At 39.3% G+C, this 19,850-nt stretch overlaps 1 protein-coding gene across 3 annotated transcripts; it reads left to right on the forward strand.

Moving 5' to 3' along the window:
• The first annotated feature begins 4,154 nt into the window (after positions 1–4,154).
• LOC147458977 (uncharacterized) lies at positions 4,155–7,078 on the forward strand. Of its 3 annotated transcripts, XM_086510376.1 has the most exons (7): positions 4,155–4,306; positions 4,407–4,529; positions 4,759–4,990; positions 5,191–5,348; positions 6,089–6,202; positions 6,384–6,627; positions 6,737–7,078. In XM_086510376.1, the coding sequence occupies exons 1-6, from the start codon at positions 4,193–4,195 to the stop codon at positions 6,624–6,626; spliced, it is 984 nt and encodes a 327-aa protein (XP_086366502.1). In that variant the 5' UTR covers positions 4,155–4,192; the 3' UTR covers position 6,627; positions 6,737–7,078. The 3 variants fall into 3 exon arrangements, with proteins under 3 accessions (XP_086366502.1, XP_086366505.1, XP_086366503.1); XM_086510379.1 differs by lacking the exon at positions 6,384–6,627; XM_086510377.1 differs by lacking the exon at positions 6,737–7,078 and having other exon boundaries at positions 6,384–6,704.
• Positions 7,079–19,850: the final 12,772 nt, after the last annotated feature.

Consider the following 19,850-nt stretch of genomic DNA (forward strand, 5'->3'; position numbering starts at 1 on the left):
ATCCTCTTGGGGATCTAGTAACAAATGGGCTTCCAAGGAGTAGTGTTTCACTACTACATGCTTTGAACTCAAGGGATGCTTTGGACTACCACAACTTGTGTGATGGAAAAGAGCCCATTGTGCAACCATCAGAAACTGCAGAAGAGGAATGAAGGTCAACATTTCAAATCTACCAGAGAACTTGTTACTACAACTAGATAATTGTGCAGGGGAAAACAAAAATCAATATTTATTCGACTATTTGTCAATGCTTGTTGCAAGAGGGGTTTACAAAACTATCCAACTAGGATTTTTGATGGTCGGGCATACACATGAGGACATAGATGCGATGTTCAGTAGGTTTTTAGAGAAGTAGAGAGTAACCCAAACATACTCTGCTGGCGAAATAGCTCATCCTCATCTCCAGCTCCAATTCTGTTTACATAGGTCCCTGATTTCAAGAAATATCTTTGTGATGGAAAAGACATACTTGTTGGACATTCCAAACCACTTCAATTTATGCAAGAGGAGACACCATGATGCATTATAAAGCACATGTAGGTGTGTCAAGTTGGAGTGGAAGTATTCGTCTTTGGAAAATAGATACATAAGGCAAACCAATGTTACCACATGGAGATCCACCTTTGGTACCAATGATGAAGTATGTCAAGGCTTATGAAGAAGTGATTTCAGGGCTGAAGAACTGTATAAGGTTTTGGAAAAATTTAGGGAGTGGTTCAAGTGTGCCATGATATTATAGACCTTTGATAGATTATTGGAGTAAGGTAATTGATGAGATTGGAAAAGTAATAATATCATAGGGATTTATCCGACATTGATAATGAGCCTACATCACCAAACTAAAAAAAAAATTTGATTCAATATTTGGCACCTTGCGCGAGAAAGGGTGGGATGACAGATGCTCAAGGTTACACTAACTTTTGGAAAGGTTTTTGGGTTTGTCAACTATAAGGACCCACAAGTGTGGGAAACTGTAGATACAATTGTTTGATCCTGGAGACCCAGCAAAGAAGGACCATTTTCTAGACTTAAGATCCTAGAAAGGCATGCTCTAAAACCCAAAGCAGGCCTTGATCGTTCACATCAATCACGCTTGGATCAAAGTTTGGATACGGTATCAAATTTTCAGTAGATATGTGCAGCTTCTATTGTGACTTAATAGTCAATTTTGAAAACAGGGTCTTTGGTTGTACCTTTCTTTGTTTTATTTAATCAATAGTATTTCTTCAAATTCATGTGTTGTGTGTACTCTTGTTTTGGTGTTTATGAACACCACAATCCTATAAGATTTTCACTCTTTTACCAACCATACATCGAAAACTTTAAGTGAAAATTTCCCAAATTACACGAATTTGATCGATTTGGAGATCCCCATAATTAATGAGGGGTTTCTACCAACACCTACCTAATATGGTCTTTACTTTCCCAGGCATTAGAATGGCCCTTCAGACACTTGAACCCTCTTTCCCAATTGGCCTTTCTTGAGCCATTTTGGGCCCAAAAAACCACATTATGCATACGTTTTTACCATCTCTTGCCTACCCAGGCCTTGCATACCATCTTTAACACTTGACCTCACACCTGTAGGGACCCTTTGCACTACTTGGAACCACCTTTAGCTCGAACCAACTTTGCTTGCACCAACGTGCATCGGCTAGGAAGGGGGGAGTGTTTGGCCATAATAGCTCACATGCACCCTCCTAGTCAGACACACAATCCAAAGCCACATTTTTGACATATTGTATCTTATTTTTTGGGAAACTATGTAAATTGATCCTAGAGCTATAGATCCTTGAGTTGAGCTGTAAATGTGTGATTATGTACTCAAGACCCAAAGTAGCTAACCATTGGCCATCTTTTAAAGCCTTAGGTATAAAAGCCAATAACTCTAGTTTAAAAATGATGATTCTTTTGGAAAAGAAGAGCTTTGTTGAACAAACTATCAAGTGGCTTCACAACTCAAATTTGTACATGCCATCATTGGGGATGGAGTAGCCCGATGCCTTGTGCAAGCTAAGCTATCCAAAATAACCATTGTTTCATGCCTCAATACCATTTTTTGTCCATTCTTTATGACAGAAGTACCCAAAATTGAATATTTAGTGCCAAAGCAAGGACAGTAATGTTTGAGGTAATAATGCCGATAATGTATGCGATAATAACATGTTTCCATCTTGAATATACATCTTCTTGAAGTAATCAACTATTGTGTCATATTGACTTGGTAAAAATCCTTCTAGTGAGTGCATGTACTTATCCAATCAGAAAGAAAAACTTTTTGCCTTGGCACTATTGTAGGAGAGCATGTAGGGGATCGGGTTGTCAAGTGATGGCATGGGTGGCACCGCAACTAGTGTTATGATATGCCATTGTGAAATAATCTTGACAATTCAATTGTCGTCGGTGGTCCTAGACCCTCCTGTTGTGTGTGTGTGTGTGTGTGTGTGTGTGTGTGTGTGTGTGTGTGTGTGAGAGAGAGAGAGAGAGAGAGAGAGAGAGAGAGAGAGAGAGAGAGAGAGAAAGAGAGAGAAATTTCTCAGTGCCGAAGATGATGGCCTAGACCTCAACCGAAGAGAAGCAAAGACTGGTACTTCTTATGCCCTTGAATTGACATTTTGAGAAGCCTTATATTAGCACCGATATTGAGAAACATGCATGCAATTGGGATTGAAAAGTTGTGCAAATTTTCCAATGTTCGATTGATTGTAGGATATATATGATGAACCTGATCTGACGTCAGAGAACTCAAAAATGCGGAGGAGGTTGGTGGCTCATTTGATAAAAAGGCCTTAGGCCAACCAAGTAATCACATAAGCAATCGCCTTTTTAAGAAGCTTCTCTCTGAATTTAAAGGTAATCCACATGCCCTCAACTTTGTTTTTTATTGCATCTGGCCATCATCTGCTAGCTACAATCTCATTGACAAGCTTGGTTGGCCTTGTTGTGACAATTTATTTTCTCAAGCTATAGTAAAATACTAATGAGGATTTTTTTTTCAGCAAATAGTATATCACGATGAGTTCTTTGCCCATCATAGCATCTTCCAAATTGCGACATGCCTTCAAGACGCAAGCATAGATGCTATGCTTGGATTTGGAGAGATGTTCTTGCTTTGCATCAACTAAGAACAGTCCAGAGCTTCCTGGCCCTGCGCATGTTTGGCGTATCCCACAATGAGTGCATTCTGAGAGTTAACATTCCGGATAGTCAACTCCTTGTGTTTTTTGAAGTACATCGCATCTTCCTCGCCCTATCTGTGTTCTACATATCCTGCAATTAGTGTGTTTCAAGAGTCAACATTCTATACAAGAAGCTCCACAAGCACTTTCTGTGCCCCTTTTTGAAGTACACCATATTTGGCATACTTGTCGACCAAGACAATGCCAAGCACAAATTCTCTTTTGTGCAACCTTGACTAACAATATCATCGTAAATTTGTTTACCCATATCAATGTCTTGCGTAGCGCCACATGCCTTCAAGAGGAACGCATACGTAATTGCATATGGAGCGATGCCCTAGTTTCGCTTCCCAGTGGCGTTGCCACATTTGGCATACGTGTCGACGGAGGCAATGCCAAGCATAATGTTTTTTTCAACAGCCCCTAACTAACAATATCATCATGAGCTCTTTTGCCCATCTCAGCGTCTTGCAAGTTGCCACGTGCCTTCGAGAAGCAAGCATAGGTGATTGCATTTGGAGAGATGCGCTCCCTGGCCCTGCCACGTAGATTGTTGATCATATGTTTGCTGTTCTCTCCATGCACTGCTAAATGGAATTGGCCCATGTGAATATGACTCAAAGGACAATTTTGAAAGTTATACGTACTCCATGTGACAACTTTTGAAAGTCATATGACGGGGCGCCACGCGGCCGTTCGTGAGAGAAGGGCCACATCACCTGCTATATTGACTGACAAGGCCCGTGAGGAATCGATGATGACACACTAGTACCCGCGCACATGTTCTTATCCTTAGAAGTTATAATGCAGTGAGCTGGAATTCACTGCTCAGTAACTTCCATCATCCCAAGTCGCGCACTTTTCCTTGTATGTATAAGTAGCCTTACAGGCCCAGCTTCAGCCAGCATATCCGAGTTTCTGCTGTTAGAAGGCATAACTTATAAGACTCTCTCTCTCTCTCTCTCACCACACACACAATACACACACACACACACACACAATCGCCTAGAATCATGGCCGCACCTGTATTCTATACCATATCCTCAGTCCAATATCAGGGATACAAGCTGACACAACGGGGCCCTCAGGTTGTGCTGGAAGCGGAAGACACTGATAACCCATTTCAGGTATAAATGAAGGAGTGTGTGAAATGTGTGTGTTCATGAGTGAGAGAGAGAGAGAGAGAGAGAGAGAGAGAGAGAGAGAGAGAGACTGCACGAGTTGCAGGTGTGGTACAAGGACGACTGGTGGAGATTTACGGAGGACAAGGCAGGCAATCCAGCGTTTGCCCTCATCAACAACGGCTCTAAGGCGGCTCTCAAAGCGGACGCCGATGCCACGCCTTCTCATGTACTGTTACTGTTACGTACATCACTCACAGCTAATCATATATGATCATGCACGAAATGAAACTGGACCTCCCATTACGAGCCTAGCTTGGGATCAGTAGAGCCCTCACCAACAGAAGAGCGCCTAGCTTGGGATCAGTAGAGCGCCTTGCTTTGTAGTGAAGTATAGCTTTTTGGTTTATATGATCTCGATTTAGTATCAGGCATGAGAAGTAATATTGATTGTGTAGGTGTCTCTCTTCACTGAGTACGATCGCTCTAAAGACACCACCCTGACCACCGCGTGGACACTGCGCGCAGTTTCCTCCTCGTCGGAGTACGTGACCATCTTCTCGGTGGCTCTTCAGATGCCCTTGAGGCTTGGCATTGGGGCGTCCGCTCCAAAACCAGGCGAGGGTGTTGCTGCCATTCTCAACGCCTCCTCCTCCTCTGCTACAGGGACGTGGACCCTCGAGGCTTTCGGTAACTCGATCTCTCCCCGTTGTCTCTCTCATTTCCTCACTTGGGCTTGAAATAATGGATATCAGTATCAAGGATACCATTGGGTTTTTTCATGAACGATCCACTGTATATACAAGGACCTTAAACACACTTGATAGAGAGGGTTCACAGATAATAAATTATGAAAGACTCAAATCAACTAATGTATGTCATGCCTCCAGTTCCAAAGGCCTATATTCTCCAATCACAATGGGTTAGCCAGATTCTTGTTGCTAAACCACCTCATACGGACGTAACATTCACCTCTGGTGCGGGCTCTTTCAATAACGAGCTTGGAGTAGTTGGAGTCAATCAAGCAAACACAAATGGAGTGCAAGAGGTAGTACATTCCTCTTTCCATGTTATCAACCCTCTAAAGTAAACACTTACTTTTTCTCTTAAAAAATAAAAAAACTAGCTATGTTATATGTTACAAATTGTCACAAAACTTCCATCAACTTCCAAAACTGCAATCTAATGATAGAACTAGCTACATATGGTTTTTGGATAGCCATACGAATTAATTTGTATTTGATATGTCACGAAAATAGTCCAAGCAAATTCTCCTACAAATTCATTATGGTCCCAAAGGTGAGGAGGAGCTCAACTTGAGTAACTCTAAACTCTATAGTAGTAAAAATAATGCATCAATTGATGCCACCATTCTTTGACTAGGGGCAATCTTGAGAAGCGTCTCTAGGTGAATCTTGAACTTGTTGCAAGCATTGAGGGTGTACCTCACATTTATATTTTGACCCTAATGTGTTCAAGTATCCACCCATTTAAAGAAATAGAGACATTTTAAATAGAACATTAAAACTAGAAACAGATCTATACATGTCAGACCTTTTTTTCCACCTCTTCTTCAAAATTTGATTAGATGGGCCTCATTAATCTCAAGATGACGTGTGACAACTTTGTCAAATTAACCTGATTATGTTGTCATGTTAAGGTGTATAGCTAGAGCATTTCAAACATTGGGATTATGAAAGTAATTTTTTAGATATGATTTTTATATTTTTATGTACACACTCCACCGTTGTACACATAATTAGACATATTACTTGATGATGGCCTTAGGTTTGGTATAAAGTGCCTGCTGCGAGTCCACTCGAAGATTCGAACTCTTCATTCTTTATCATTAGTAAGATGAATGGAAAAGCTTTAAAAGGATCCACAAAACCAGGAGATAAGGTATGGTTTACATTTTCTTATTTCTTGAATAATCATATGAGATCACATAGCCCACTGCACTTCCTATTCATGCTAACCTATAGTTTTAATTATGAATAATATTTTTATATGTGAGCCACCAATTGTTTATCACATTTCAACAAATGAATATTTATAAATATTTATTTTTGGTCCTACATAGGTCATATTAACAGAGTTTGATCCTCTTGATTACAACTTTGTCTGGTCCGAGGATCGATCATTGAGTAATGGACAGAGATACCTTGCCATAAATCTTGCAAATAGTGATAGCAAACTACATTGGTTTCTTCCACCGGACAATGAGTACCAAAACGCAGCTTATAACCATCCTCTTACCTTACGTGAAGCTACAAGTTCGTCTAATACTAGAAGCCAATGGAGTTTTGTTCCCTTTACCTCTTGATGTAAGCTTTACTTGAAGCCTCATTGATGCAATATATTTGTTAAACCTTTTAATGATAATATTGATGAGATTTTTATAGTGTTTCTAATTGATGATTATTGATGTTCCAGGCCATTCATGTGAATTTCATGCTTGATGGGAAGAAGTAGCTTATTTTTCACTTCCTTCGCACATTTTTTAACCATGTCTACCACTTTTTAAGAAGCCAACAATAAATAATGTACTTGACCATCGAATAAAGACATGTACTTTATTCACTTTTATGTTTTTTAATGGCTCAAAAAAACATACAATGTTGATGTGTTATGAAATAATGATGTTACAATCCATCCTTTAAATCTCTATGGGTATTCATTACCATCACATCTCAAATTCCCATCTCGTGTACACCCCACTAAATACCATATCTCTTCTAAATTAAAATCTCAATTTGCAAACTGGTTTTTTGTTTTACCAAGGTTTTGTGGTTGTCCTATGTACATTTCCTCTCAAATTTGCAGGGTGCTACCCCCAATGTCCTATCTAGTTGTGGGTCCAATTTTGCACACATCTTGAATTTTAGGGTACATGGATCACAAGCAATATTTGAAATCTCTCAAAGAACAATGGTTAGGCGGCGGCGTTCGGATCTCACAGCCAAAAAAATGATTGATTTTGGCAATGGGGGAACATGGATATATCGTGATCCATGTTCCATCCTCTATGTGGACTGTGGTTGCATGGCAAGACTTTGCCCTTTGTGGGGAATTCATTGGTAAAATGTTTTTGAATCTCGATATCATTTGATATCTTGATGGGCCCCTAAAAATTTACAAAATCCCTATCTTACATTTGATTTGTGCAGATATTTTGATGATTTTTGAACCATTCACAATTGATCTTGCTTAGTTAAGGTTCATACCTATGAAATCTGGTGGGGTAAGAGGCCTATGAGTGTCCGTAGTAGATGAAAAACCAATAGCTTATAGCTCTACCTCAAAAGCTGTGTGTGTGTGTGTGTGTGTGTGTGTGATAGAATGCAAATGATCTCTATCCTTCCCAATTTTTCCTATTTTCTCCCTGCCTACGCGGAGTGTTGAGTGTTGAGCTCTTGCTTTGCAAATTCAAATGTTTGTTTTCAAAACTTCTTTCCTCATTTTCTAGCTTTGTTTTTTAATTTTTGATCCTTATTAGTTTAAAAAGATAAGAAAATTACTAAAAATTAGTATTATTTGGTCAAAAATTTAGCCAAAATTATTCCATACACTCTATATATATACTCTAATTCTAGACATCATGTCTGTCAAGATTTGTTGTTATGGCTCATTAGTATGCCTAATAAGAGTTAAATATTACTAAAAGAAAAAACAAACATTTTAGTGACAAAACACTCATCATCTTGCAGCTTTAGATCTTGCAACAAGCATCTCAAGCTACTATTACTCCCCACTTCCCATCCTGAGTCATCCCAGACGAAGGTTTGTGCAATGTGCCTGGGCACAAACAGCATGTCTATGCAAGGCCGTGGAATGTGTCCCTATTACGTGTAAGGAAGACACGGAATTGGGTAACAATATGATGTGCATTAGGCGGATAATGAACCAATTGTGCAAAGGTTTTCATTGGCAAGGTTCTATCTAAATTGTGTTGTTTTAAAAAAAGCTTTTGTAAATGGCATGCTCATGATCATTCTTTGATGGTTGGTTTTGTGAGTACTTTTGGTGGGTAATCATTTCGCTAGGCATAGCTTTTTGTACCCACGTGTAGTTTGGTTGTGCAGATTGCCAAGGTTGTTGCGTTTTGGTTGCTTGGGTCTCTATTGCTAAGTTGGTTTATTGGAGGTTGGTGGTTTGGTTGATTTGGATTCTGAAATCTATTTGTACTTGGGTTAACTAAATAAAGTGTTGGTCTCCTGTGTGGATTTCTTTTTCCAAGTATAACCGCATTGAGGATTCCGTTTCCTATGGAATGTGGCTGGATTGAGATGGAAGGCTCCTTTGAATTTGGTGGCTTGGGTAGCCACATCTGCTTTAGGCTCGTTGTCATTATTGATTTCTTTATCCAAACTTTTTTGATTTATTTTCCTTGGATTTGTGAGGTTATATAGGCCGCAATGCAGACTGTGATTCTAGTTGTACTTGGTCCACATTCCAAAAATGATATGTTGGTGCCAACGAAGTGACATACGAGGTGCCCTTAACACTAGTTTGGTACCAAAAGAAGACCCTTAAGTGTCCTTTTTTTATAAATTTAAATTAAATGCTACTTGCATTAGACGGTTTATTTAAGAAAACCCTCTTGATATGCTTAGATATGTTAACTAGAGGATCTTTTAAAAATATAACCTTGCATTTTAGAATCTACCATGATGAAGAACTATACTCATCAAATTGACCCTTGTAAGACTATGATTGATGGTGTCATTTCACAGTTTTGCTATAGATAATTGAAAGTTTCACGTTCAAAAAAATTGACTTGGGAGTATATGAAATAATGGAAAGTTCTATGTGTTTGATATAGCCATTTCATTCATATCGTTGTATACAAAGAAAAATATGTTTTTGATGTATTTGAGAGTTTTAGAAAGTGATACATTGCTTACCCTTTCCATTGAGGACTCAAGGTGGCAAGTAGAAGGGCTTTGGTATGCAACAATTATTGGATTATTTAAAATATTCAAAACTGCATAAGAGAGAAATTTGATATTTTCATTCTTGAGACATAAGCATTCGAAACCGCAAATAATATCTAACTTTCTATGTAGATCAACTAGTTGTATCAAAGTACGTGGTACATACACAACTGGGGTGTCCAAAACCTTGGTTTTAATGTTATTCTAGAGACTCAAGATTTTCAAGAGTTTTTGCACGATAAAATATTAAAGATAGAGTTCAAGCAATGAGATTTATTTGAGTTAAGAAGCCCAAAAAATACGTAGTTTCTTGGTTTCAACATATAAAGTCATTTGTAGTTGTCAAATTACACTAAAACAACCCCAATTCCATAAGGGGACCTTTGGAAGACCAAAATTATGCTCTTATTTAGCACGTGCTCAAGTATGAAATTATGTCTATGACTTGCATGTGACTTGGAAACTTGTCTTTAAAGTGCATTCCACGGTTTTGTAACAGTAAGTGCTAACACTTGGCTTTTATAAATATAAAAAAGGCCATCTCTAAAAAAAGATATAAGAGTTTTATGATTTTTTTGGCAAAACAGCTTGAAATTTTACTAAAATTTATGACTTAGAACTTACCAGAATTCTATCTATACGGATTGTATATTGACATGGAGAAAAATCCAATGTTTTCTTTGCCTCATAACAAACCTATGGTAGAAATAAGGTATAAAAAACTTCTTTCTAGCTTGACAAATAAATTGCCAAAACTTGGAAGGAAAACAGGACACTTAAGTGTCCAATTACAGGACTAGTGCGCAGATTGAACTTTAGGGTGTCATATCGCCAATCTTGAATGGCTTCGTACGTTTGTATCCACCACGAGACTCCTAAGATAAGTGCTTCATTGAGATCATTGTTGTCCATTATGTGGAGTTGATGTGGACAGTGATTGCGTCAATGTTGATTGATATGTTAGCTTGTCCTAAGCTAACCATTGTGCCTTTGTTGGCTGCTCTCAGCTCGATCTTCATTGGTATAAATATCTCATCTGATAGCGTGAGGTATGTCGAATACTTCATGGAATCGACATGTGCATCCATATCTACAAGTTCTCTTTCTGTTGATCCATGTGTTAGCTATATATTGATCCGTATATCCATACCATCAAGACAATTTGGCCCTGTCTAAATTGCCTCGATAGGAGGAGATGGGGTTTTTAATTGTCGAATTGGAGCTGTGTTGTGCCATTCTTTACGATTTAAAAATCAACAAATTTGCTTCCTCCTGGGCATGGTCGTGGATGGCTTGAGAAATTTTCTTCCATTTCTTTGCTTGATGAATCTTGCCTAGCATGTTAGTAGTGAGCGGTAAATGATCTCTTTAAGCTGCAACCATTGATCCAGTTAGACATCAGGCTGCACTAGGTGATATGTTGTTGATCACAAATGGGCCATTTCCTTGCTTTTTAAATTTCTTGGAGTGATGATTCAAGGTATAGGCTAATACATAGTCCTCCTTTTGAAAATCCTCGTTTACTATGTGTTGATCATGAAAACCTTTAATTTGTTGTTTTTGTGTATAGATGGTTGCAATAGCCTTGAGTTTCAATTCATCTAACCTCATTAATCAAATAGTCATCTCCGACTGTTCATGTCCAATCCATCCTAAATTTTTGGCTACTCCTAGTGTGGGAACTAAGAATTCTATGTGCAATATGACATTAATCCCAAACACCAAATAGAGATTGTTGTTGCGAGTTTTGTTTTCTATGCTACCTGATATGCCAAAAGAGCTAAATGTAGCTCCTGGTCCTAGTTTGCTCTTGATTCATCTATAATTTTGGTGAGCACTGTACATAAAACTTTATTTGGGCTCTCCGCTTGTCTGTTTTCTTGAGGGTGATATGGCATTGACTTTTATGTTTATTAATGGTTCCAAAAAACATTAAATATTATTGTGTTATGAAATAATGATGTTACAATCTAGTCTTTAAATCTCTATAGGTATTCATTACCATCACATCTCAGATTTCCATCTTGTGTACAATCCTACTAAATATCATATCTTATTTTCTCTGTCTTACACTATAAGAGGAGGTGTCTATAACCGCTAACATTGCCGCAAAAAAACAAAGGAAAAAGGAGAGAGAAAAATCTGCGGGGGTGGAAATAATCGCGGCTATGTATGCGATAGTGGTTTCTCAGCAATAAGTGCGGTAATAGTCATGGCAATATACCCGCAGGTATTACCGCTTTAGTTGCAATGTTTATTACCACGCTTATTACCGCTACACGCTAATTCAAAAATAAAGGTGCTCATTTGGGCCACCCAATTTTGGGTGGCCCAAATGAGCACCTTTATTTTTGACCTGCATAAAACAATGAAACATCAATTGTCTTTTGAAAGAGTATAAAAAATACCAAAGAATTGAAATTAAATTTACTTTACATTGACAATTAAAAATATAGAAGATCAACTATTCAAAAAAGTTACAATAAAAAGTAAATAGTTGTATATACATTGTGCCACATTGGAACTTTACGAAAGTTTGGACAAAACATTTTTCTATCTAATCGGCCTCCTCCATCTCGTCGTTGTCCAGAGGCATGTATGTTGGATTACTTTGACTCTACATAAACCCAAACCAAATTCAACAACTATCAACAACTAAAGACAATTGATACAAAATTACTTGTTTAAACTTACCGCTTGTAGTGGTCCCCACCACCGCGTCCGATTGCTCGTGAGAGATGTGGTTGTTTTCGAACAACCATCGCCAAGTATCAAATTCTGAATGTCGCTCTCAATACTTGACCATCTCTCTAGTTGGTCAAGAGAGAGTGGTATTTTCCTAACTTAGCAATAACAATACCAAATCATCAACTACAATTTTTAGAATCACCGATCGACATTATAATTCAATTACTCTTATATTACATATTTATCCTTCCAAGCTCCCTTCCCTCCTTAGCCATAGTGCGTGGAGTTTGTCTTGCGTGAGCCTCACGTTGTTGTCTGTATGATGAGCCCGTTGCAGCTTGATCGCTCTTCTCTTAAATTGCCCACTCCCACTCTGCGTCTGTCATGTTTCCACCGCGGTAAATCCTGTCTTGATCTTTGACCTGGTTGGCTGCTACAACTGCATACTAGACTGCTTGTTTTTCAAAAATGTCTTTATGTAGCCCTCCAACCATTGTTGTGAAAAACGTTGATCGGGGGCGTTTGGAAATCTAGCTAGCAGAGCGTCCTCAATGTATCGTGCATGATCGAGTAGTTAGCCTCTAAAATTTATAAAACATTTCTTACACGTTGAATGTAAAAGAATTTGTAGATAGCGTAGAAATGCCCTGTCCTGTCCTGTGCCAAAATCCACCTCCCTGCCATATTTAACCCTGTAGTAGCGTCCATGCGTGTCTGGCATGGGTGCGTCAGTATCCTCGTCCTTTGCATCAGGGGTGACATGCTCTAAAAATGGGGACTCCATTCCCCTGCCACTACCAAAACATGCAAAATCACAAGATCCACTGCCGCTTCGTCTCTCACGGCGCTCGCTGCCATGAGACAAGCGTCAACGCGCGTTGCCAGAGGAAGTCCGTCGACGATGTTCTGGCGAAGCACGAGCGGAGTGGAGTGGTATAGGACCCTCTGATGCCATGGAAGTAGGACCCTGCGATGCAAGGGGAGTAGGACCTTGCGATGGAATAGGAGTAGGACAATAGGAAGGGAGAGTATAGGGAGGTATTGTTGGTGCAAGGCTCTATAAGTAAGGAGTCCCTCCCTGACTCCCCATGGTGTAGTCTACGGAGAAATGTTGTAGGTCGCAAGCTGCTGCTGTAGAGTGTAGTAGCCAAACAAATCCTCCATCAAATGGAGGTACTGCTCTCGTAAAGAGATAGCCCACTGAAAGTTAGGATCTACGACAGGTGGAGGAACTTGAGAAGGGTAGGTGTAGGATGGCCATGCCTGCAAATAACAAAAAAAAACCTATGACACTCATGGTTTAGGGTTAACTACGTAGAAACATTCTTTATTTCTTTGCTTGTTCTCACCGACTCAAGACTCGGGTCCACTAGAGGTGATGTCCTGCCTCGGTGGGAGCCCACCTGAGATGTGAACCAACCAAAAGGAGAGCCAGCTAGCTGCTCCTCACCAGTTGCTCTCTCGTCTGACATCTAATTTACAAAGAGCAATATAAGATAAAGCTTTTCACCCTACTCACTCATCTATAAATATATTGTACACAAGTATATTAGCACACAAACACGTAGATACATATGCATACTAGTAGACCTAAGTAGAGGCTAGTAGTGCCAAAGGTCAACTGCATCTCTTTAGATATCATCGCAGTCTCAACTGTGGTAAAAACAAAGGTACATTGCGGTAATCCATGCATGAGTGGATCAATGACCGCAACGCCACGATTAAAAAAAGGACTATACCCAAGAGGAAGCGTCTAAGCTTCGGGTGCTATGCTCCCGTACTTAGTGCTTACATACATGCATAAACAAATATATATGTACACACATACATATGTTATGGTTTGTAAATGTAGCCATCGTTTTGTGTTGGCTGCACCTAGATTCAACGTCTAAGTGATCAATTGACTGTAACATTACAATTCTCTCCCAAAGGATATATATATATTAGTACACAAACACGTAGATACATATACATACTAGTAGACATAAGTAGAGGCTAGTAGTGCCAAAGGTCAACTGCACCTCTTTAGATATCATCGCAATATCAACCGTGGTAAAACCAAAGGTGCATTGCGGTAATCCACGCATGAGCGGATCAATGAATGCAATGCCACAATTAAAAAAGGACTATACCCAAGAGGAAGCGTCTAACCTTCGGGTGCTATGCTCCCGTACTTAGTGCCTACATAAATGCATAAAAAAATATATATGTACACACATATATGTTATGATTGTAAATGTAGCCATTGTTTTGTGTTGGTTGCACCTACATTCAACGTCTAAGTGATCAATTGATCGTAACATTACAATTTTAATGCTATGCAATAAGTAATTCCATTTCTCTCACTGAGTCTCTCTCTCTCTCTCTCTCTCTCTCTCTCTCTCTCTCTCTCTCTCTCTCTCTCTCTCTCTCTCTCTCCCTCTCGCTCTTTCCTTCTCGGTCGTGCAGTTGAACTACGAAGTGGAAGCTCCATCCCAGAGTCATGCATATGCCTCCATGTAACGCAAGCACTTTGTTCAACAAAGCGTCCTTGCCTTGAAGGTAATCTTGGTGCTGGTCACTTAGGTATCCCTTTGGAGCCCAATTTTCATCTCCTTACCTTCTTTCTCTCTCTCCCTCTTTCCCCTCTTTCTCTCTCTTTCTCTCTCTCTATTCTCTCTCTATTACTCTCTCTCTCTCTCTATTCTTCTCTCTCTCTATCTATCTCTCTCTCTCTCTCTCTCTCTCTCTCTCTCTCTCTCTCTCTCTCTATTTCCCTCTCTCTCTCTCCTCTTCTCTCTCTCCATCTCTCTTCTCTCTCTCTCTCCTCTCTCTCTCTCTCTCTCTCTCTCTCTCTCTCTCCCTCCCTCCCTCTCTTTCTCTCTCTCTCTCTCTCTCTCTCTCTCTCTCTCTCTCTCTCTCTCTCTCTCTCTCCCTCCCTCCCTCTCTCTCTCTCTCCTCTCTCTCTCTCTCTCTCTCTCTCTCTCTCTCTCTCTCTCTCTCTATCTATCTTTCCCTCTTTCCTATCTCTCCCTCTTCCTCTCTCTCTATCTCTCCCTCTTTCCTATCTCTCCCCTCTCTTTATCTCTCCCTCCCTATTTCTCCCTCTTTCTCTCTTCCTCTCTTCCTCTCTCTCTCTCTCTCTCTCTCTCTCTCTCTCTCTCTCTCTCTCTCTCTCTCTCTCTCTCTCTCTCTCAAAATAGAAACAGAGGACTGGCTGAAAATTGATGCTTCTAAACGGATATGCACATCATGTGCAATGCAAGCTCTCGAAGATGAAGCACAAGTGACATTGGAATGCCCAGAATACGCTCACATCTGGGATAATTTTCAACCACTTCTAAGCGGTTGTTCTATCTTTGTGGACCTATTATCCAAGACATACCCCTCCCCTACAGCTCTCGGAACATACCTCACCCGCATACTTGAGCCTCAAAAGACACTCACAGGAACACAAAAAGAGAATAACACACACCACTTTAAGGTCCCATGGGTCATTTCTGGCCCCCCGCAGACGTTAATACCAAATCAAATCAAATCAAACTCCCTCTTCCCCCCTCTCTCTCTCTCTCTCTCTCTCTCTCTCTCTCTCTCTCTCTCTCTCTCTCTCTCTCTCTCTCTCTCTCTCTCTCTCTTAATCCCATGGGCATACACAAAAATGGGCGGTACGCCTCTCTCTCTCTCTCTCTCTCTCTCTCTCTCTCTCTCTCTCTCTCTCTCTCTCTCTCTCTCTCTCTCTCTCTCTCTCCCCCCCCCCCCCCCCACCCCCTCTCTCTATCTTTCTCTATCTATCTTTCTCTCTCTCTCTTTAAAAACCCGTAATATGCGGGTATACACAAGGCTGAAAAAAACCTATGTCTCTCGCTTTCTCTCTATCTCTATCTCTAAATGTTTTTATCTATTGTTAAAAAAAAAGGGGAACCCATAAGATGTGAAGTGGCACCAAATAGGTCAAAAATAATAACTTTTATCCTTTAAAATGCATAACAGGTTCTTTGAACCTTACTCTCAGTAATGATAATCTACCAAATCGATATTAAAAGCATATGTGCATATAAGGAAGATTTCCTGTTGACAAAATATAACTCCACCGAATTTGGCAAGCCCAAACTGGGCGCATACAGTTGGTGAAGGCACTGGGTATCATAATGATAAGCGCGGCGGACTGCATATAAGAAGCACAGAGGGATTGCAAGAGAGAATTCCAATCGTGCACTCATACTGAGCATTCTTTCACACACACACACACACACACATCCTAGGTAGCGTGGCTTGGTGCTCTCCTTTACACAGTGTGGCTTGGTGTTGTCTTTCATACACACACACACACACACACACACACACATCGTAGGCAGCGTGGCTTTATGCTGCTTCAAACTTGAAAAAAAGGGACGCATGTCTACTTGAAGGAGAGCTGTCCTGATCTTACATAAGCAACTCACACACAGAATATTAGTTGGCGAATCCTCATCATCCAGAAGCACAATCGGCATAGGCGTTGATAGCATTGGAATACGGCACGGTAAGGGAAACTTGCGATTCTTTACAGTACCGTAAATTTTGTTACATTATGAAATGTTTAAAGCTTGGTAGATTGATGGACTCAAGCAAGGTTTACAAAAATATTGTTTGACATGTAAACTACTGTACTTTGTATATAAAAAAGAAAAACATTTTTTAGAGAAGAAAACTCTATGCAATTCATTAGAAGAAGAAACGGGGAACGGATAACTGCTCTACATAAATGTGTATAGATGTAGGTTTTCAGTCTGATATAAACTCTGTTCACATAATCTAGAACACTATTTTACTTGCATGTTTTGGAACATGGGGTATCTCATATGGAAACAAGTACATGGTGTAACTATTAAAACAGACATCGGATATACCATGGGTTAACTGTATTTGATATCAAATTCCAGAAAAAGTAAGATAATGTTTGAGATAGACATAGAAAAGGGAAAAAGGTTTTTTCCAAACAATGATTGGCTGAATAATGGTAAACATCTACTCATAGATAGCATATTGTATGTGGTTTATTTGGCAGCATCGAAAAGCATTCGAAAACGGTTTCAGCAAGACACATACAGATGACGACCCCGAGCTCTCAGGTACCCTTTCCGTCTACTGAGAAGGTGTTTTTCTAGAATTAGGCATAATGTTTCCTTTCTTTAAATTGATATAGACAGTAGGAAATTATTAGCAAAATGTGTATAATTCTTGTATGCAAAATCTAATGTAATCTTTTGAACGAGGTACTTGTAAATGAAATGCTACCTAATATGTACATAGAAGAAGATCCTTATGTAAGGATCCGCAGAGAGGAAGGTGGGATGCGATAGAAACAAATAAATTTTTTGCTAGAAGATAAAGACGGTTTTTTAAATTAAAAAAAAATAAGTGTGACATAACCATACCTTAGAAAGTACGTATATATTTGGATAGATAGGTTTATTTTTACTCTCTTCAAGCATAAATCCTCATGTGAGGCTCCTACAAAAGGAGGGATGGTATACTTTTTTGAAAAATGGGTCCACATACAAACAAAACTCTGCCAAAATTTTGGCAAAATATATCTTGTCTGTTATACAAACCCAAAAATAGGTATCCGATCCTACATTTTCTAAATAGTTTTTCTTAATATCTCTCTTTGTATCCTCTCAGGCTATAACTCTATCCATTTAAAGGATAGGATGTCCAAACCTCACGATAGTTAATAAGAAAGTGTTGTTGTATAGCCGAGTTTTTACAATTAGTCTTGGAAACGAGCATCTAGAATAGACCACTAATAGACAAGATTTGCTTTATATAAATGTAGTACAGGGCATGATGCTATCTATCGGAATCCAAACTATGGGGGATGTACCATCCTTTGAGAATGCAAAACCCAAAAAATCACAAGAGATGCTACCTACCCAATGGAAAGCCATGTCCCTCCGCCATACGTGATTTTCCAGAAGGATGCCAATCAGCCTTCATCATCAAACCTGAAACAACGAGTGTACCAATGGAAATTATGGTAGAGAAAAGTCTGCCATACAAAATTATGGTGGAAAATACCGTTAAAAGACGAATCATGCCTGCTAGAGAAGCAAAGAAAAAACTCCCTCGAAATGCATATAAGGAGAGTGAATGGGTATACGGATATGTGACATCAATAACAAGTAGAATAGATTATTTGGATACCTATCTTCCGATCAAGGTTGCCCATGTTCTAATTGGATGCTTAGGTTGGATGGTGTTAGGTATAGGTCTATTCTCTCATGGATTTTGGGACTCATTTTGTCTCCTACCAGGATCGGATGTACTAGCTTCATTTATAAAAATTTGGATTGTGTCGATTTTTGCATATATTGGCTACTGTAATTTAGGTCTTGTATATTCTAGGTGAAGTGTCAATATATGGTTCTATAAGAGGGGATGTGAAATTTAATCTGTCTCTCTTTATTTCCCGAGTTGTCCTTGGTCGGAAAACTACCATATATTGAACTTGCCTTCATTAATAGCTACTTACAAAGTTATCTCTGGGAACACCCTTCAGGTTGGCTGGATTGTATCTCTCACACGATTTGGATACTCCGACGATAAAAGGTTTCATATCCCTCCTAGTGGAACACAATGTTTACTATCATGCTTCAAAGGGACTAACTTTCATAAAAGTCTCCTTGACTATGAGAAGAAAGCAATACAGTAACAAGAGCTTTCTGCCTTAAAAACAACATCTGTTAATGACTGGTTAAAACTCTTAGCCCTTTCCAGAAAAGAACCTACACAACTTATTAACTCTCTAAATTATTTTCTACTATCATTATGCTTTATTGATGCTCAGGACTGTTCGGATTTAGACTTTTATTTTTCATCCCTACCCTCCATAGTCAATAAGCTATATTTTATCAATAATCTCCCTATCCTGCTGCTAGCAATTAGACAATCTCAAGAGATCGTGAACCCTCTTTTAGATCTAGATCTCTTGGATCAAGAAGAAAAGGAAGCCCTAGGCCTAACCGAGGACCCTTCTTCTCAAAAAATTGAAAGGTCTATGCCGAGACATTTTTCTGAATTCATTCCGCTACTTCCTTTCAGACAAATTGAGCTCGACGCTATTCGCCTTAAAAACAAACTCTGGGATTTTGAGATACTGAATCAATGTGCTCCATTCACAATTGACTCTTTAGATTTGCTTTGTAGTTTACCACCTGATGTGGTAGAACAATGCAAAACATCTGCACTTCAATCAAAACATCTACTATCGCAATTTAACCCTTTACACTAAAGCAGATAAAATTGTCCGACATTGACAATAAAAAGTGCTCTAATGCTTCTATGGTAGCCCGTACAAAGGGACTATCACTCAACGAGAAAGAAAACGATGTTCGGAAGTTCTTGAAAAATTGATGGAACACATATAGACCATTCATCAAGTGTACTTGTAAGAGGAATCCCGATTCTAACTGCCCAGCAACAATCATATGGTTTGATCACCTTCTTTGGTTTGTATTTCAAAATCTTTCGAGGTTCTTTCCTTACTCTTCTGGGCCCGCACAAGTATATGCTGTCATTGGATGGGTAACAGCTTTTCCCATTGAGGTTCGACATGCGGTAGTAGTCTTTTATGCAATTCATGAGCATCTGATTGATGCAGGAAAAGGGTTGGTATTATATACACCAGGAAATCCATTCCTCTCTCGAGTTCAACACCACCCAATTGGTCTAACCATTGAAACAATTTTAAAACCCTCTAGAAGTAGGGAACAACTGAAACGTATTGCTAATACACCAAGCAATACAACATCATCATCAAAACAACCTCCACAATTTTGTGGATCTAAGGACTTTGGCGAAACTCCAAGGATGCTTGAATACAATACAGATGACAATGTACGACATTTAATTACTAGAACTAATGAGTTATAATGGTTTAAACAAGGTAATAAAAGGAAACATCG

The sequence above is a fragment of the Adiantum capillus-veneris genome, chromosome 4, assembly GCF_014529385.1.
Source record: "Adiantum capillus-veneris isolate H3 chromosome 4, ASM1452938v2, whole genome shotgun sequence".
Lineage (NCBI taxonomy): Eukaryota > Viridiplantae > Streptophyta > Polypodiopsida > Polypodiales > Pteridaceae > Adiantum > Adiantum capillus-veneris.